Source organism: Schistocerca americana, chromosome 2 (assembly GCF_021461395.2).
Source record: "Schistocerca americana isolate TAMUIC-IGC-003095 chromosome 2, iqSchAmer2.1, whole genome shotgun sequence".
NCBI lineage: Eukaryota > Metazoa > Arthropoda > Insecta > Orthoptera > Acrididae > Schistocerca > Schistocerca americana.
In genome coordinates this window covers 189710097-189731628 of record NC_060120.1, presented here as the reverse complement: position 1 = coordinate 189731628, position 21532 = coordinate 189710097, and the positions used below count along the sequence as shown (strand labels likewise).

The 21532-nt window shown below is 35.9% G+C and overlaps 1 protein-coding gene across 5 annotated transcripts in view; it reads left to right on the top strand.

The window, feature by feature from the left end:
* LOC124596230 (serine/arginine repetitive matrix protein 1-like) overlaps positions 1-21532 on the top strand; it is a 181303-nt gene that overhangs the window by 69290 nt on the left and 90481 nt on the right. For all 5 annotated transcript variants that reach the window (XM_047135293.1, XM_047135290.1, XM_047135289.1 and 2 more), the window contains one exon: positions 2235-2434. In XM_047135293.1, coding sequence (XP_046991249.1) covers positions 2235-2434 — 200 coding nt within the window. The remainder of the gene's footprint in view (positions 1-2234; positions 2435-21532) is intronic.

Sequence of the window (21532 nt, the reverse complement as noted above, 5' to 3'; positions counted from 1 at the left end):
GAAGCAACAGGGAAAGGAAAACAGGGAGGGTAGCAAGGATGGAGGCATCCTTTCCCTGTTGCTTCATAACCTGGGTTGTGAGTAACTGAATCCACTTTCCCTTCTTCCCTTTCTTTCCCCTCTCTCCTCCCTGATGAAGGAACATTTGTTCCGAAAGCTAGGAACGTAAATTTTCGGTTCTGTTTTTTGTGTATCTATCGGCTGTACTGAGCTGAGGTAAGTACTGGCCAGCCCCTCTATCTCTTTGTTAGTATTTGTTCACATCTTTATATGAGATTTTCCATTAATCATTTAAAAAATATATTTTTGCCATTAGAACATACATTGCAATCATGATCTGTCAGAAGCCTGATAGATGAACACTACTGCGAGCAAACATAAAACATAAGTTGTGGTCAGGTTTTAGTAAGTAAATAAAAATATTTTATTAAATCTTGTGTATCTACATACAGTATAACCCCCAATTTTACATTCCCAGAATTAGTGTTTTCCCATTGTTTATGACAATTTTTTTTATTGATTCCATCAAATTGCCTATGTTCACAATGTTAATTTACACCCGGTTTTTGCATTGACATATTTATAATTTTCCCATGATTGACACTTTATGGAAAAATGTTCGTGGAGAAAAAACTGAAATAATTGACACACAATGTCACTGGCATGACATTTGCCATCAAGTAGCATTTACAAACTTCATGTGGTTAAGCTTCTTGACACCAGAGTGCCCTAAACAGCACATCTGAACAATTAATGGGTAACAATTCATACTGCATGTCCTGCTGCTTCCAAACTCTATTCAGCATGGTGGCTGATGGGAATAACGAGGTTTGTTTGAATAAAGGTGCCATGACCAATCACAACCATTTCCAAACTGTCTACTGTGCATGAGCAGCTGCGTGATTATTGTGACACATTTGTCCAACCATATTTAGCATGTTTTGTCGTTTGGCCACTTGTAGCATTAGTAGACACATTTGCTAACTTTGTGTTGTTCAGTCTTGAATGTATTTGGTTTAAACACAGCATTAATTATGTATGTTTTTATGCTTCGCAAGATCTGCTTTGAGAATCTATTCTCGTGTCTAGTGCAATGTTTATTTAAGTGTTGTGTTTTTTGTGATGTTTCATAGACAAACATTGGAAATGTGTGTGTGTGTGTGTGTGTGTGTGTGTGTGTGTGTGTGTTTGTTTCTGCATAACTGAGGAGGCACAGTACCTGATAACCTCAAAAAGGTGTCTACACTACAAGAGATGTAGAACAACACATATGCAAACACCACACAAAATACTTAGGTAAATATTTGCGATTGATGATGAGAATAAATTCTTGAAATGCGTTGCACTAGGCAACAAAAAATACATAACTGGTACAGTGTTTCATTACTTAAAGATGAATGAGAGCTGCAAGCTTCCCAAAAACATTGATTATGATGCATGAAATTAAGTCAAACATGTCTGTTTCCCAGACAGTTATCAGTTTCAATTTCATCATAGGTTTTTATTAGATAATAAACCGTTATTAGATAATAAACAAGTCTCTGATGTATTGTGATGCCAATTATGTACGTATATCGTATATGTAATGCAAAAAAAACAAGGAGGAGGGGCGGGGCTGTCCTGTATGTAACTTTTACTGCGTAAAATGTTAGATCCCAAATTTTACATTTTCCTGCATTTTACACCATTTTTTAGAAGCATTTGGAAAGTGTAAAAGCAGTGTGCACTGTATACGAACTCAAGTTCCCCTGCTTGCTTCTTAGTGTATGTTCGGGCTAGCCTGAGGAACTACTGTGGAGATTTCTATAGTCTTTGAATTCTCGGGACTGATATCTTACCAGTATCTACACTGAAAACAGGCAGAGGTCATGGAGAGTCTAGATTCTCAAGATGGATGCTAGTGTTACTCACGCTTTTCTAATATTTTTCCTTCTAAATTCACTTACGAATCTCCACACTGAAACCTTTGATCTCTGTTAGTAAATACTTGGTTATAGGCATCTGTTTATATCATGATGCTTCTGATACATGCAGGTAGTTGAGCAAAATAAATCTGTAGTGTGAGATGGTTTCTTGACTGAAAATTGTAGAAGACTGTAGTGGTGTATTATTGTTTGCAATTTTGCTAATAAATTCAGTGGTAATTTCTGTAATGATGACTTGTGCTTGTTGTACTCATTTCCATTGCATTTTGTCTTATGTGAATTAATTGAGGTCTTTGTGTGTGTGTCTAGATTTAGGGGTTCCAGTTCGGGCAAGTATGAAGAGACTTTTGAAAGACCCGTTTTCCGTGGGCCTGATGGCTCTGCTGGTTATGATATCAATGAATTGAAGAAAGTTGTAATCAATATAAGCCGAGAACTGCCAGTAAACAGGGCACCAGCAGAGCGTGTTGTTATCAATCCAGAAGATGTGGTGTTGGTTCGGCGGCCGGGTATGTTTGAAAATCTAAGTGTGCTGGCCGCTTATGCAAAGGCGTAATGGAATCATGTTACTATTAAAATAATATTTATGTTTGTTTTTTGATCTGAGTAAAGTTAACCACTTCTACTTGACATTAAGTACTGGTGATATGATTCTGTATCCCAGTAATTTGGTAGTTACTTCACAGGGCTTTCATTGGCTTTTTCAGTGCAACTAATTTTGTTAAGTTAAAAGTAATTTTGGTGTCATGATTTGACAGTGACATAATGAATAGTTCCTTAATAGCACACTCTGCAAGTAAGGAACAATTTACTTTAATCTTGTTGGGAATAATCATCATACAATATTTCAGATTAGAATGTAGATTCGTCTGGTATGGTAAGACACTTTGTTCTTGTGCAATACTTTATTGATATAAGTATTAAAAAGATATGATGGAATTTGTTTACTGTTGAAAGACAACTTGCAAGATACACTTGATCAGTACATTAATATCTTTTTGTAAGAGTCTGTTAATTAAGCATTTTATTTTTTACTGTGCATTAAGTTGTCTTGCATATTAGTCTACTTTGTTCTTGTTATACTTTCTTAGTATTTTCATTTCATGTTTTGTTTTACTTAAAAAGAAGATACTGATCACTTTCTTCTACTTAGTTCTGTCAAAAATGTCTTTAATCACAAAATCTTTCTCTTTTTGTTTGTTATTTTTTAAAAAAAATAAAGAAAGAAAGAAAACCCAATGTATTTCTTGACATGATACTGATCACTTACTTCTACTTAGTTCTGTTATGAATGGAAAGGAGACATTAAATTCTTTGTTCCTTTGAAGTTGATTATTTCTTTTCCTGTTCTTTACATCAAATTTTAGTAGACAACAAACTTGTTCATTCATTTGTACTGCTTTCTTCTCTATTTCTTTATCTGATACTTTTTTCAATTGTAACAGCAAAATGCCTGAAACTGAAAAGATATGAGTAGGATACTAGAGCATGTCCTCTAATTGGAGCATTTTTCGCAGTAGTAAAATGTGCAAAGTCACTAATGATTGTCTGTGGGCAGTGAAGAAGAAACAGTGCTTTAAATTGCAGGTTACACGAAGCAATTTGTGTATAAATGAGGAAACATTTTTCATTAGAGAATTTCCGAATTAGGCTGTGCAGCTGTTAGGACTTTGATCTCATATTCAGGAGGATGGAGCTGCTCTGTCTGGCCATGCTGATTTGGGTTTTAAAGTGGTTTCCCTGAACTGTTAAGGCAAGTGCTAGGATGGTCCTATCCCTGTAGGCTACCTGTCCTATTGTCTTAAAGCGTGTTATATATGCTGTGTGCTATGTTTTGGCTCATTGATTGGCATTGTATGAATTTGACAAAGCCTATGTAATTGTTAGATGATCCTTTTATGGATAGATAAATAAATAAATGTGGTCCTTTGATATTGGGAATGAATCGGGAGATAAGTTGAAATTGCCCCTTCATATTTTTGAAGATACTGTTGCAGTTTCTGTGAGGAGGCTAGTTAAATGATTTTATTGTGAGATGATTAGAGATGTATATCATGGTATGGTATCTTACTTTCCTTGTTTGTATCTATTTGCTAATCTTTTCACAATCACAACAAGAGTAACCACAAAGGACAGCTTGGAAGTCTGATGGACATGAGTATTTCTGAATTTAGAGAATAGGAAGACATAATTGCCCTTTAGAAAATTTCTGTCACTGGCATTTAAAACATTGAAACTAGTTAAATTTCATCAGCATCATTTTCTTATAAAGATATCAAGAAACATGGGTGCTATTTTTTATAATTCATTTTTAGGCTCAGTGTGATCAATTTCTGCTCGCACATGTTGCTATTTAGCAATGTATGCTCAGATGTATTATTTGGAATAATCAATGAGGATCTTCCAGAGAGTACTTTCTTTAGAACAGTGCTATTGCTAATTTGTTTAACATTTTCTTTTTTGCTTGGAAACTTGACGTGAGTGCTTAATATCAAGAAAAACTTCATACAAATTTGTTAATTTACTCTCTCATTCTGATTATTCAGAGGCATCTCATGTTCAGATTTGTCTCTTGCTGATTAAATCTATATAAATAAAAACCACTTGCTGGATGTATGAAAAATCATCACTTGAGAATGGCTCGTCCAATTTGGCTGACCCCCCCCCCCCCCCCCCCCCCCCACTCCCTTTTCATTCTCGATACACGAATGTCATCACACTGTGGTCTAATGATCTGTGCACCTGGAGAATGGACAATGTGTTTCTTTCATGGTAGCGAACACAGTGCAGAGAACTGAAAGACTACCATGCCAAAACACTGGTTTACTAAGAGTTGCCGAGATATTTCACATGGAACACATGATCCATGACATACATTAACACAGTTCATTTGAGCAAAGTTTTTACATACATTTGTTATTGGTTAATGTTCACATTTGGACTTCATTTGAATTTATACAAACTGTCAATGGTGAGTTGTGTGCAACATATTGAGAAGCCTGTCAGTGTTTACATTTGATTGAGGATGACATTCATTGGGATCAAACACTCACTGATGCTGTAATTTTGTATAATGCACATCAAATTCTATCACTTTTTGCCATCGTCATTTCTGTGTGTTCTTCATCGAACCCGCTTCAGCTGTGGAACAGATACAAAGACAATATGGCTGAAGACCTTCTGAATCGAGCGCATACGACCATAGCAAATCCTGAACTTAAATCTTATATAGCGATCCACCACAAGACATTGATTTCTATAGAGGATTTGTGCCTGATGATGTCTGGCAAGATGTTGCCTGAATTAGTATGCCAGAATTGAATTGTCCCATGCACGGTGCATCAGTCAAGAAATTGAACAAGAACAGATATACAATCGAGATGACAGCAAAAAACCGTGTGTGACACATTGATGATAGCAGTTAGCAACGAATAAGAAGAAATCTTCTTCCTTGATACACCTAGCAGAACTTGCAAAATGTTCCTGATTTAATTGATTTTAACATCAATTCTTGCACAGTCAAATAGCCCTGGCTATAGCATCATCTGGTATTGTTGCCACATTATTAGGACTACAAACAGCTCATTCTGTATTCAAACTGCCATTGAATTTACAAACAATAGGTGAACCAACATGCAAAATGTCAAAAATTCAGCAATGGTGAAAGTACTACAGAATTGCTAAATAATCATTTGAGATGAGCGTATGGTGGCAATCCATCGAATGTTGAGACATTTGCGCAGTAACCTGGACCTCCTCGGAGGTACGGTTGTTTTGCTGTTCAGTTGTTTTTGCCAAATGCTGCCGGTTATTCAAAGATGAAATAAATGATTGCTTGAAGACATCGGCTTTGTAGAGATACATGAAAATGTTACAAAATGACGAATTGGCAGAAGTGTTTTCCAGGCAATTATGAGGCATTGGCAATGGAAAAATTCCATTTGACACTTCTGTTGGCCTTATTTCATTTTCACCTAATTTTTGTCAGTTCACAACATCAGAAGAAGAATTGATCATGAAAATTTTTCTGAATATTGTTGCAAATTACAAAAACCATGTTTGGTTGAACGAACGAGCCAGTTTGTCAGTGAAGAATGAGAATGTAGATGATCTGAACATAAAATACAGAGTAAAATTGCTGGTCAGTTGCATTCATTTAATACAGTTGATTCCATTACCAATCCAGATGAAGTTGTCAGTTAGCCAATTGAATTCCTGAATTCACTTGATTTACCAAGAATGCCACTGCACATTTTGCAGCTCAAGGTGAGCTCGATAATAGCCATGGTAAGTGGATTGAACCAACCAAAACTATACAGTGGAACAAGATTGATGTCAAGAATCTGATGAAAATATAATTGAAGTAATGCTAATCAAAGGAAAGTGAAAGGCGAGGATGTTCTGTTTCCAAGAATACCTCCAACTGACTTGCAGTTATAGTTTTAGCATGTTCAGTTTCCACTTCTACTTTATTATAAATTGCCAGGTCAGTTGCTTGAAGTATGTGGGGTAAACCTTGAATTGCCATGTTTTTCCCATAGGCAGTTGTACGTGGCATGCTTGAGATTTGGTAAACCATTGGTGCTATTAGTTTTCTCTTTGGACGGAAAGACAAAAAAATCATTCATCACCAAGCATTGCAATGAATGCTTTAAAAACACCAACAAATAATTCTCAGAGCAATTAATTCTGGTCTTTTCACTTCAGCAAATTCATAATCTTACTGAAGTTGTTTTGTTTCAAATTCTCTTAAATCCAAGGAAAGATTTGCTTGGATGAATCTGTCCTGACTGACTGACTGACTGATTGACAGACAGACAGACAGACAGACAGACAACACACAGCCTAAACCACTGGAGCTATAGACATGTTATACAATAAACATTTTCAGTTAAACTGGCTGTGAGGAAGAACATGCCAAGCTGTGATGTGGAAATGTGTGGTTTTGTTTTCCTTTTCGCAGTAATTTTTAACAGAAAACAGGAACAGGAAAGTCGTGTTTATGGCTGAGTTTATAATTGTACCTGTTCGTAGATTAAAAATATGTGAAACACTGTCATTAAAGCTACATCCTCAAAGATCCAGCAGTTGGAAAGCTCTCTCTCACGCCATGTACTAATAATTCCAACCGATTTACCCATTCCTTTTGACTTGTATTCCTAATCAAGGTTCAGTTTGTAATAACAATAAATAAGGTCAGAGAGGGGGGGGGGGGGGGGGGGGAGGAGATGGACAGAGAATGGGGGAAGAAATGGTTATAAAGAAGGGGAAGGAGGAGATGACAAAGAGAGGGAGAGGAGGAGAGGGATTGAGAGAGAGGGGGGGGGGGTCGAGGGGAGATTAGGATGTGTATACAATTCACATACATATTTAGCAATTGCAAAGCATTGTTGGGTTCACTAGTAACTTCATAAAAATGTTTATGTATGTGTATGTTCATGTGTATCACAACATGACGGTTGTATCAGCCTAAATGAATTTGTTTTGAATTGCTAAGGTAGGTGATTAAGTGGTGGTATTGTGACTCTACAGATATAGAGTTTGAGTTAATGTTGCAGTTTCTGGCATTTAAGCAACTAGTAATATGAGATCTTGCATTCTTATGTTACAGTTAAGTTATTCTAGTGTTCATTGCATGCTTGGAAGTGGTACCCTGCTTCTCAGTACTATTGTTTCCTTATAGAAATTTTAATTAAAATGCGAAATTACACGAAACTGTAACAAATCACTTACATGAGTATGATGTGGAAGTTGTGATTTTTATGCAGCTTCTTGTTGCTGCTTGTAGGAAGAACATGATATTAGTTACCTGTACACTTTCCTCACTGTATTCTGGTGATCAGTGTCTTCTTGTTCTCATTTTGTCAAACTAATATTTTTTTTTTCTGTTTACAGCATTATCTTAATTCTACTTTTCTGTCTTAGCTTTTGACAGAGCTGTATACATTTTTCAGTGCAAAATTGGTTTGCTTGCCATTTCCTGTTATTTACTGGTGTAGTAGAAAGTGCTTTTACCTAAATTACTGACAGTTGTGGTTACTGACAGTTAAGTAAATGTGAAAATTATTCAGGATGATTCATGAAAGAGAAATGAAAGAAAATAAGAAGCAGATGATGGAGTGCATGTCAAAATAATCAGTTTATTATATACAAGGAATGAACAGAGCAGTGAGATGGAAATTAAGTCATAAAATTTTTCAAGAGCAGACTAAAATTAACAATGGTGACAGGAAGTGGGGGGGAAGTATCACAGACAGGTTAAAAGATAAATATATGGAATATATAAATGAGTTATATTGCTGAAAAGCGAATAAGGTTATTGAGAAACATATTGCTGTAGTAAAAAATGAATCAGCAACTCTGAGGTAAATTGGAAAATATTTTCTTGTTGTTTTATTTATTTTTATTTTATCCCCCCCTCCCTCGAGGAAGGGAATAAAAATCTTTGTGCGAAAGATAATGCTTTCTTTTATTGGAAAGTTTTGTTAATAGGGAAATTAGCAGGGACTGGGGATGGGAGAAAATTATTCTGAATAGACATTGCTGGAGTTTGCATTTTATTGAAGAGAAGGGTGGGTTAGGGAGAAAAATATATTACATTGCATATACTTTTGCTGAAATTGTATATGGGAAGTATTGTGATATTGAAATGATGAACGTTGTAAGAGACGACATTGAGGCTGAAACATGAATGACTTGTTAGGAGTGGACCTACAAAACTGTGAGACATTTCAGACATAAAGAAAGTGGTTGATATTATATACTTATTTTGTAAAATGTTTGGAAACTAATCTGTGAAGCACCACCGATACATAATGAGTAGCTTTTTGATCAGTTATTTATTTCATGCTGAAATACTGGAAAAAGCAGTTGTGTTAGTTGTATTAGGCAAAAGATTTCCAAAATCTGTTTTATATGTAGCCAACTGGGAGTATTTTATTCAATGAAATGAACAAAATGAATGACAAAAAGGTAACTATTATCTTGAATGTCACAACAAAACGAGAGAAAATAAAGTTAAAGAAGCAAAACTGTTGAAGCATTGTTGAATTATATTTATCAGAGTTCATGAATGAAAAAAAAATTGGTTTTATGTCGAGAGAAAGTCACAAATTTTGAATGAAATTTTATTTCACTAAAATGGTTTGTGCAAAAAATATTATGAATATTACTTTACAGTAGTTAGTAATAGGCAGAGGCAAATACAAGGGGATGATTGCTTTTCAGAATACAATGAATGCCTAAAATTGTTAAATATCAGAGTATAGTTCGGATAACACTTTGCAATGATATTTGGTAAAGAATGATGTTGCATAAATGGAATATTGAAGGAAAATTGAAAAGTGACAATCAGAAATTAGCACTGCTTTTTAAAAGTCTAAATTTAACTAAGAGTTACAGTGGATATCAGTAAATAAATTTAAAGAAATAGTAATGAAAGAGTAGTTTCATCTTCAACTGAAAGCCGCAGTACACTTACCCAATTATTATATCAGTACTTGAGACATAGGAACATTACAAGTTAGCAAACATATTAGGAAATTTTTGAGTGTGTGGATGATTTATGTGTTTCTTAGTAGCAGAAATGTGCATGATAATGTAGAACTCCTTATTTTTCATTTTAAAAGCAGTTTTGGAGTAGGTAAGTGACATTGTTCCCACATTTTGTTAATTCTGTATGTGCTGATTTCACATGTTTTACAGGAGTCTTACAGCATGTTTAGTGTTTTTCTGAGAAAGGCTCCTTTACTTTTTCAGTACTACATTCAAAAAGAAATATTTTCTACATAGGTTGAGATTGAGTGGATGGAGGTTGCAGTCAGCCATTCAGGCATCCAGTAAGCACACGACTGGTGAATGGCCGACATGATAAATTGGTAGGTGTAGTAGTAATGTTCTTAGCAATGCCCTGCGCGCGTCTCAGCTCTGCAAAAATCAACAAGGTCCTTACATCTCGTCTTTTCGATTTATGAAGTGAGGACTTTTACTAGGTCTTTCTGAAAATACATGTCACTGAACTCATTTCAGTCTTCTTCTTTGTCTGAGGATACTTTAGCTTCCATGTTTTATGATTCAAAGTTGCTTTGAATAGTAGGTTTATTGTTGGTAATAGTAGAGTTGTCTATGATGCAGAAGTAGCAGGTGCGGTCTGCAAGGTTTAATGGAGTTAATAGAGTGCAGCAGAAGTGAAATTTTGAATTGTGAATTGTGGAGAGCATTGTGGTGTTTGTGAAGTGTAGTGCAGTTGTGTTAAACATATGGAAATAGCCCGACTTTGCGTGTGATTGTCTTACTCCAAACTAAACCTTTATAAAGTATGCTTTAGTTTGATTGAGTGATTGATTGATTTTTAAAGTGTGGGAAGTTACACACTGAGTGTGATTTGGAAGGATCAACTTAAAAAGAGAGGAAAAAAATGAATAAAAATGGTACAGTTCTTGTAAACATTTCCAGTAGTTACACGTTATTCTACAACTACTGGAAACAAGAGTTTCCCTGTAGTTTCCTCAGCCATGCCATGAAAAATATTTTAATCAGACGAAGATTACTTTCTATGAAGATGCTGGAGTCTGTTGGAGGGCAAGATTCTTTGGAGTGTATACTTAATTGCTACAATATTAAGATCATACAGGTATTGTGTTTTAAAGTGCTGTGAAGTGTTAGTGAGTAAAATTATCGTTCTTTTTTACAAGGTAATAGTTGAAGCATAATATTTTTAACTTCACTTTGTGATACTTGAAATGCAAATATCAGACAAATTATGTAATTGATTTGCAAGAAATGTGCTCAAGTTCATGCCAGAATGCAAAGGAAAACGAAATATGCAGAGTGGATGGTCCTAAATTTGTAACAGGCTGGTGTAAATTGAATAGCTCAACAAATAAATAATAGCTTGAAAATTAATCCAGATTTCAACAAAAGATCAGTGTTACAGTTGTTTTGTATTGAAAGTAATCATATGTTAATGACTGATCGATATAGTCAACAATAAGAGAATAACTAAAACTTTGAGAAAGCAAAGATATTCACATAGTTATTCAAGAGGTGAAATACACAATTTTTTGAGTGATGTTTAGATGCAAGAGACTGAAAAAGCAGGAGAAATCAACGTAGAAATACAGTGGATTATTGTGAAACAGATTACCGATATTTTTATTTGTGATTTTGTGCAGTGTTACCCTAATTGATACAGACGACTACTAACGACCATGACGACAGTGCTACCCTGCCACCGCTAACAACAACAACAACAACAACAACAGTACTACTACAGTGGCACTCACCTGAAGATGGCCAGAAGACTCTGCGCCGAAATATCATGGCAGGACGTTACTGATATCTGGCAGTTCTACCGTGTTTTTGTGGAACAACAACAACAACAACAACAACAACAACAACAATTCCCAGAAAAGAAGAGGTTGAAAAGGCGACACCGTCATCATCAGTTCATTATTTTAAATGTTATGGATCACACTCAATTAAAAGAAGTTCAAGAACCAGGATATCTTTACAACATGGGTTGTGATGATAGTACTGTGCTTGCAATACCTTCGTACTTCATGATCTACAGCAAATGCATTTTGTGGTTACTAGTTTGTGAAAATATACAATGAAAACAGCTTATTCACCGCAATGAAGGAATGAACTGTTACAAGCTTTATATTATGTAATTTAACACTGTTTTAAGTGTGTACATAAGGGTATGGTCATTGTCATGTTAGAAATAAACCAACATTTGTGGATAGTGTGAAAACAATATAAATGTGAGAAATTTGCCACATCCTCTTTGTTGCAATTGAATTGAAATAGGACTTGCAGAAGTGTCCTGGAAGAGAGATCGTATATGGAACAGAAGGCTGTGAACACTAATTTAAAATATTGATCTCCAGGCACAGACAGTTGAGACTGTTCACCATTGATCATGGATTTCATCCAGCCAGTCTTTGAAGTATGGGAAGCCGGAGGTTTTTTGTTTCTAAGAAATGGCTGTTGCGATTACATTCCAGGAAGTAAAACATGAACTCCATATTCCATGATTGACTGGAAATTATGAAAGAACATGGTTGTAGAAAGTGGAAAATTTTAATGACGATAATGAGTTCCTTCGAATAAAAGATGTGTGCAAATATAACGCAGGCCTAAAAGAAGTATGTTAGGTCTATGAGGAGTTGTTAATGGAGTCAGCTCAAAACTTTTAAAATTTTTGTTGCTTTATATATATTTTGGAGTCTCCTTTAGGACAGTAATAGGAAAGGTTAAGTTCCAACAAGTTTTTAATTCGTGATACTATCAGCAGATTGCAGTCTTGCCTTTTCTAGGATTCTTTTGGAATAGCCATGCTGAAGGAGTTCTGGAACATGTACTTCAGCAGAAAACCCAAGATATTTGGGACAAGAACACAATAGCTTTTGGATGATTTTAGATTTTTCCTCATTGCTGCAGACATAACCGACTCGTACAGAAACGATAGAGACCTGATGCCCCCGCCGCAGGAACAGCACTACCACAGAGGAGAACCATCGCCATCCCGAAGAAATCAGCAGGCGATGGAGTGGGCTTCTGAAGGAAATATGTTCAGCACAAGGAATGAAAGTTCGTACATATTAGGGGCATAAAAAGAATTTGTTAGTGCAATGGTTTGCATGCCTTTACTTTGAACATTGGTGTTAAGATAAATTTATGCTTTCTAAACAATGACGATATAATTTAGTTTAGTATGAAGGACAGAGGGGCAGAAGTATTGTAAAAATATTCAGTTAAAGTGATAAGCCCAATAGGAGGCTCTGAATAGAAGAACAATATGTTGGATAAGATTTAAAGCCTTGATTCTTATGTACAGTAATACACTGTTGATGTAAACTCTTTCAGTCTTCGATTTTAGAACTAATGAGTCAGGAAGGCATACAGTCCACGTGCACTTGGAACTTAACATGTCTAGTAGCATTAATGTAGTTGCCCACAGCTTAAAATTAAGGCTAAGGGCAAACAAGGGACGTGGTTCGCATTACTCAGAAGTTTTTGTTGGTCTATGTGCTTTAGAGCAGATCTTATGATCAACAACTTTATCATCTTCAAATGTTTCATTATTGTTTATGCTGCTGAAGTATAACACATATAGACTTAATTGATGCTGCAGTTGATAATACTGATAAAGACAATGTGAAGTTTTGGTGTGTGGGCTTGTTTGAGATGTCAAGGAAATTGGTGGGAAAAGTGGTAAATTTCTTGTTTGAATGACTGGGTCACCTGAACTGAAGCAAAAAGAAGATTTTGGGTAAAGCATGTTCAGATGTAAAAGTTGTGAGTGGAGGTATCTATGTAATGTCTGCATTACCTGGTGAGTGGATGGAAGCTGATTTGAGGCATAAGATAGTTGCAGTTTGTATGAAGAGTTTCAAGTACCTTTGGAACTCTGTGCTGTTGGATATCGTACATGGAATTGAATAAAGTTTTTTAAAATTCTAACTGTAGGAAAAAATTAAGGTTGCTGTTGGGAGTCGTCATGATTCAGTCGTCTACATTTGTACATTTTGCTGTGAGTGCAACTGTACTGTTTTAAAGCGTCAAGAATTAAGAATATTTATATGGAAAAGACTGATAGGTGAAATGCATACTAGGAGCAAGACACTTTCAAAAAAAATAGTTTTATGAAAGCGTAATGAGTGGGTATCATGATTACTTGATACCAGAGCATGTAGGCAAAGATTCTAATTGTGAATTTTATGTCATAGAGAATCAGTGAATTTGGGGATAAAAAGGGTGTAGTTAAGTTTCACAAGGATTTTGTAGTGAACAAAAGAGAGTTTTAAGAATGTTATCTTGCTTCAGACTTTGTATTTTAGTAATGGAACAAAATTTGTGAAATTTTTCAAAACTTACAAGCAACAGTTAACAAAGTTGTTTTAACAATTTTGCCAAGTCTGATTTTTATGAAGACTACAGAAGACTGGAACAGTTTGGATTGCTGTACAGAATAAAAATTGTGGAAATGAGGAACCAACATTATCATTGTGTGGTTACAGAGCTTAGAGTTTGGCTGTCACTTCATGTAAAGTATGGTGAAAAATTGAGTTGTTCTGCAACCTGGTGAAGAAAACTTCAATAATGTGAAGGTTGAAGTGCCAGAGAGTGATTATTGTTTAATTTATACTGACATGTGCGTGATGTGAAATAGATGAGAAGTTTGTCTTGTTGCAGTTCTGAAAGTTCAGACATACCTCACGTCAAGAAGAATGATTGATTTCCTCGTCTCTCAGTGTGTTTTAGAACTGGGAGTTAACTATTAGGTACAGTAAAACATGAAAAAGTAATAGTGAAACCAAGCTGTTCTCAATCTAAATGTTGATTTGAACACTGCACTGCATTATTAGGCAGATACTTTTGGATGTGGTATGCTTATCTTTGGAAATCTTACATTAACAAATGATTGCCAGTATTGAATAAGCAATAAGTTACAGAAGAAATCCTTGGACTGATTGAGAATTAAACCTCTTCTTTTGGATTTGTTGTGTGGCACTTACGCACTAAGCTGCAAAGCTGCACAATATGGATTATTTAGATAGCACGAACCAGTGAAATCTGAGTTTTGATAGGATTATGGAATGGTAATCTGGAAAAGTATGAAGCAAGCATTGAAAGTACTTGTAAACCCGTACATACAAGTGTGTGTTATAGAGTTATGATAAAATAATACTTAAAAAGTCATAAATATCCCGTGAGAAAGGTAGTGTTGGGATTGAAAGTATTTTGTTAATTTTAAAATGATCGTCTTGTACAATTAGAGCTCGTTGGTTGGAAACCTCATAGAAGTGAATGTACAGCCAAAAGCATTGAAAAATGTGAATCTGTGAAGCACAGTCAGTTCCCTCTGGAAATCAGTAGTGAGAAAAGAAACAACAACATCGAGATTAATTGTGCGTAGATGGGCATTAAAAAAGCAAAATGTATGTTGAGCTGTTGGCAGACATAAAGTTGATAGAATCTTGTGTACAGAATGATGACTGTTGAGATGTGGATCTGCTCAGTGCTGTTTGGATGCCATTTTGTTGTAAACGAGACTGAAAATTAATGTAATTATAGATCTGAAATTCTGCAGAAATGTTTCTAATCCTAAATATGACCAAGAAACTTTTTAAACTTAATTTATAAGATTGTTGTATGTTGAACAGCAGGCAGGCATTCATCGCCCAAGGGCAAATTCTGTATAATAAATGAAGATAGAAAGTAAATACTTCGAAAGAAATGAAAATTCGGCTATCAAGATATTTGATACTGAGATATTAAATGGAAGAAAATGAAGCTGGTGAAGACAGAAGAAATTGCAGAATAATGTGTTTGATAGCATTTGTCTGGAGTACAAATGTGATATTTGGTTTCTCTTCAGATGATTGCGAGATTACTATACTCACAAAATAAAACACTGCACACACGTTGCAGTGTTTTCCTTGGTGTTATAAATAATAACTTACCTAATTTCTTTAATTGCTTGCATTTAGCGAATCATTCAGACATGTGCCTTCAGAACAGTCTGAATTGTGAGAAAAACATTATTGCTATGGATCATCATTTGCATTTTTTTTTTTTTTTTTTTTTTTTTTTTTTTTTACGAGATGCATATTTGAAATTGTGGTGGCTTTGTTTTGTGTGTACTGATTGATATGGACCTTGTATTGTACTGTGTTGCATATTATTCAGTTATTAAGAGTCCCTTCTTTCATATTAAGTCATAAGCACACTTTCAGCGCCAGATCACGTTATTGTTTTATTGGTATATGTTGATGTTTCCTTGTTCATAAGGAGATAAATGTGAAAAGAATTTTTTTGCAATAAGCATGTTCAGCTCTTCACAGTGTGCATGTTTTACTAGTTTCTATACGCAAAACATAGTAATTTTACATTCATGAAGTGGAGAGCAGCATGTATGAATGATGATGAATGGTGTTGAGGTGTTAGAAAAATTTTATAGGTAAAAATTCTGTGTAGCAACCTCAGTAAAAATGTCCCAGGTTGTGGATTCATCCTCCTCTTATTGTCTTTCTGAATACTGACTTCCATTTGTTGAGAACCTGTAGAGCAAGTTCTGTAAAAGTGGTACTACAGTTAAATTTGTTTAGACAACAAAATATTTGTTTTTGTTGTTACAGAGTATTTTCACACAAAGTTCCTATTCAGTATTTACATTTATTTATGTATGCAAGCGCGATATGGGCAAAGTTACTTACAGCAGTTCGTATAAACCTTGTAAACAGTGGAGTATTCAGTGCACAGTTATTGGTGGAATGTGTTGGGTAAGATCAAAATTTAATTAAATAACTTACCATTTTAGTAATTTCAAGGGGAAGTAGCAGTGTAACTTCTGAAGTTAAGATCTATAACATATAAGGGGCTGAAACTGAAGGAGATTTAGAAATGTAGCAAAATCATATTACTCAGCTCTCACAATAAACTGGCATCTCTATTTCTTCAAAAGAGGAGAGTTGGGTGGCTTGGAGAAGGTTGCATTAATCTCGGTGATGGAGTGTACATGAAGGCAGATGTCCTGCTTGGATGTAACAACCAATGAGGAAGGAATTGTCAGTATTTATAATGAAGTACTTTTATGACATACGTTTGAAAGACCAAAGGAAACAAATAGTGATATGAGGGCAGCTGATTGATAAACACCAAACATGTAGAAAATTGTAACAAAAGATGTTTAACATGAAATGGTATGGAGAAAAGTTGATGCCGCTAGCATTGAAGACAAGTACTGCATATGAAATTAAACTGTAATACACTCAGTAGAGAAAAAGGAAATTTCCACAAAATGAATGATAAGAAACGTTAGTGAGTTACAAATCAGAGAGAAGAAGAATCTGAAATATAAAAATGATCATAATCTACAAGGGTAAAATTCACCAATTGGAAATATTAACACAAACAAATAGGAAACAAAAATATTACGCTACATGAATTAGTGAAAGTTGGGAATAGTGAGAACAGTGCAAAATACGACATGTTGATGAATCTAAATGAAGTCGTCAGTCAGTCACTGTGTTTCGCAAGGCAGTATGCCTAGTCTGCGAAAAATAATAATAATTTGCCACTTAACAGCAGATGTTCGCCTTGTACAGTCGTGTCACAATTTGATGTACTATGGCAATAATTATTATGAGTTTGTTGGGGTCCTGTGAAATATATATATATATATATATTTTTTTTTTCTGGCTTGAAATAATTTGAACACTATTTCTCGTTTGCATTGTATTACCAAATGAAACCATTCATTTCCTTTGATAATTCCTGTTTGCTTTTATTGACTGAGTTGACGGATTTGCAAAGTCACTCTACTTGGAAGATTGCTGTAAAAAAGATGTATTTTGAATTTATTTGAAAATTCCTTCTTTGTTTTTTGGAAAGGCAAACATGGTGATCAGTCACAACTGAAATTGATTGAAAACAAACTTTCATAATGATGTGTATTTCTTCTTTTAGGAAAGAATGTGCGTTTTTCACAAAGGAAACTAAGACATTACAGTACAGAGTATTATCAGTGATGCCGTATAGGTGCATAAACAATTGGTGATTTTTATCAACTGTTTGCAGCATGGAGATTGTTGTATGTATTAGGGAATGTAATACATTTGAGGAAATTTATTGCCATCGTTGGTGAAAACCCATTCTTACAATATATTTCCATGTTGGATGTGTGTCTGTATTTGTGTGTGTAAGGTGGAGGTGGGGGCACGGGATGCTTGATTGGTTCCACTGAGAGCAAAAACTGAAGCAAAACCATCAGCTACAGTTGTTAAAAAAGAAATAGTTTGACAAGGCAAGATAAAGGACTTCCCAATTGGTTACTCTTAGAAATATTTGGTGTATTTTAATTATTTTTGTTTCCTTCAGACTTTGTAGGTTGAGTAACTTTAGGCCTTTAGCCCTCTCAGCAATAATGAGTTTTATTGTGTGGGGAAGGGGAAGCAGGACAACATGAATAATTCAGAAGTGGAGTTGTCTTCACTGCATAGGGAATGTTTGATCTTTGTATTTGAAAAATAGGGAATTCTCTGTAGTTAAGGTTTTCCAGAAAGGGTGTGCGGTGTACTGCATACCAGATAAAGGAGGGAGAAAAAAAGAGGAGGGCCGTCTGTGTATACTGTTACATGAGTAGTAAAATCTTACTAATATCTGGACCGACAAATGCACTGTGAGTTGTAATTTATAATAATCTGAACAGTCTTTCAGGACAGTGATGCAGAAGGAGATGCGAAAATTTTTGTGCAGTTTGTTTATCTGGGTGGTTGCTAGATTTGAATGAAGTTACTCTGAATATTTATGCTTCTGCTTTTTGCTGGAATTGAGTTTAAATCTTGGGTTACTACTTGTTAAAGGGAAAAAGGCAACAGTTGAAAGTGTACGTGGCACCATTATTTAAATACCCTGTTTTACATTTGTGACCATCTGAATACGGACAGCATAACAACATACATTCATCAGAATCCAGGGCAGTATATATTTTGCTGTTGCTTAAATATACATAACTGCATGATGCAGAATGTGCAAATATAGAAATAACGTAGGCATACAATAATTGGCACATTTTGAGACCAGAATTACATTGATACGAAATCCGTTGCGAATGGCAGTTTTAAAATTTTCATGGTTAGGTTACCTTATTTTGTGGTAGTATGGGAGAACCTTGCAGAATCATTCCCACCATCAAACGAAAATGTATAGCTGTTTTGAGTGTGTCCCTTGACGTGCTGTACCTAATGGAATGCTACCGCAGAAGGAATATACTTCAACCCGGGTTTGGAGGATTCTGAATGGGATAACATTTCATAGTTTGAGTTTTGGTAAGTACAACATTTAGATAATTAGTGCTTTTAGAATTTCGATATATGGGAAATCAGAGCTTCAGCATATAACTTTTCTCATTATTGATACATGAAATTTTGAAATGTAGAAATTTCACTTTTATGTCATGACCTGATTGTGGGTAACATAAAGGTTTCTTCTAAACAGGGGATACAATTTTATCAAGGATTGGTTCACGTTGTGTAATTTTGTGAGTGACTATATTTAATTCTGTATTCCTGTTGTAAAATTGTGATGTAATATGCAGCTATATAATTGTAAAATATGTATGTTCAAATGTGGTACTAAGATTAATGCTCTCATCTTCCTAGTACCTTAGTTCTGTACCCAAATCTGAAGTGACTCAAAACTCTTTGTACAGTCTTAGTCCTGCTTTCTGTTACCAATACTGCCTCTCATTGTCAGCAAGTAGTATGAATAGTGAATAGTCTCTGTTGATCGTGTAACTTGTTACTAATATCTCCTTCGTTATTTGACTCACTGAAATGAAAGCTATTTTGCTGTAGTGACCTTGCGATTTGTTATAGCTTAGTTTCATTTCATTATATCCCTTTGGATCTGACTGCTGTTGTAAGTTTGTGTGAAAATGCAGATGTCTTCTTCTCTTTAGGCCCAGGTTGGAGAATAACTGAAACTTATTTGTGTGCATAGCAGTTGTCCTGTCTTTTTTTATTTCCTCTGAAGGATATATGACATAGAAAATTGCCATTTTATACACTTTTACTAGCATGGTGCCAGTTCATTATCTACATCTACACTCCGCAAGCCACCCAACGGTGTGTGGCGGAGGGCACTTTACGTGCCACTGTCATTACCTCCCTTTCCTGTTCCAGTTGCGTATGGTTCGCGGGAAGAACGACTGTCTGAAAGCCTCCGTGACCGCTCTAATCTCTCTAATTTTACATCCGTGATCTCCTCGGGAGGTATAAGTAGGGGGAAGCAATATATTCGATACCTCATCCAGAAACGCACCCTCTCAAAACCTGGACAGCAAGCTACACCGCGATGCAGAGCGCCTCTCTTGCAGAGTCTGCCACTTGAGTTTGTTAAACATCTCTGTAACGCTATCACGGTTACCAAATAACCCTGTGACGAAACGCGCCGCTCTTCTTTGGATCTTCTCTCTCCCCTCCGTCAACCCGATCTGGTACGGATCCCACACTGATGAGCAATACTCAAGTATAGGTCGAACGAGTGTTTTGTAAGCCACCTCCTTTGTTGATGGACTACATTTTCTAAGGACTCTCCCAATGAATCTCAACCTTGTACCCGCCTTACCAACAATTAATTTTATATGATCATTCCACTTCAAATTGTTCCGCACGCATACTCCCAGATATTTTACAGAAGTAGCTGCTACCAGTGTTTGTTCCGCTATCATATAATCATACAATAAAGGATCCTTCTTTCTACGTATTCGCAATACATTAAATTCGTCTATGTTAAGGGTCAGTTGCCACTCCCTGCACCAAGTGCCTATCCGCTGCAGATCTTCCTGCATTTCGCTACAATTTTCTAATGCTGCAACTTCTCTGTACACTACAGCATCATCCGCGAAAAGCCGCATGGGACTTCCGACACTATCTACTAGGTCATTTATATATATTGTGAAAAGCAATGGTCCCATAACACTCCCCTGTGGCACGCCAGAGGTTACTTTAACGTCTGTAGACGTCTCTCCATTGATAACAACATGCTGTGTTCTGTTTGCTAAAAACTCTTCAATCCAGCCACACAGCTGGTCTGATATTCCGTAGGCTCTTACTTTGTTTATCAGGCGACAGTGCGGAACTGTATCGAACGCCTTCCGGAAGTGAAGAAAAATAGCATCTACCTGGGAGCCTGTATCTAATATTTTCTGTGTCTCATGAACAAATAAAGCGAGTTGGGTCTCACACGATCGCTGTTTCTGGAATCCATGTTGATTCCTACAGAGTAGATTCTGGGTTTCCAAAAACGACATGATACTCGAGCAAAAAACATGTTCCAAAATTCTACAACAGATCGACGTCAGAGATATAGGTCTATAGTTTTGCGCATCTGCTCGACGACCCTTCTTGAAGACTGGGACTACCTGTGCTCTTTTCCAATCATTTGGAACCTTCCGTTCCTCTAGAGACTTGCGGTACATGGCTGTTAGAAGGGGGGCAAGTTCTTTCGCGTTCTCTGTGTAGAATCGAATTGGTATCCCGTCAGGTCCAGTGGACTTTCCTCTGTTGAGTGATTCCAGTTGCTTTTCTATTCCTTGGACATGTATTTCGATGTCAGCCATTTTTTCGTTTGTGCGAGGATTTAGAGAAGGAACTGCAGTGCGGTCTTCTTCTGTGAAACAGCTTTGGAAAAAGGTGTTTAGTATTTCAGCTTTACACGTGTCATCCTCTGTTTCAATGCCATCATCATCCTGGAGTGTCTGGATATGCTGTTTCGAGCCACTTACTGATTTAACGTAAGACCAGAACTTCCTAGGATTTTCTGTCAAGTTGGTACATAGAATTGTACTTTCGAATTCACTGAACGCTTCACGCATAGCCCTCCTTACGCTAACATGACATCCATTATGCTGGATGTGTGTTGATATTGTGGCAATTTATTTTCTTAAAATGTTACTTTTGACTTTTAGACCCACATGGAGAACTAGAGCTTTAGTCTCCCTTGACATTTTTGTGACAATAGTTCTGTTGTACACAGTCCCTTACTGTGTTACAGCCACGGACTTCTGTAAATATCATCAATGTTGTTGTCTTGCGAAA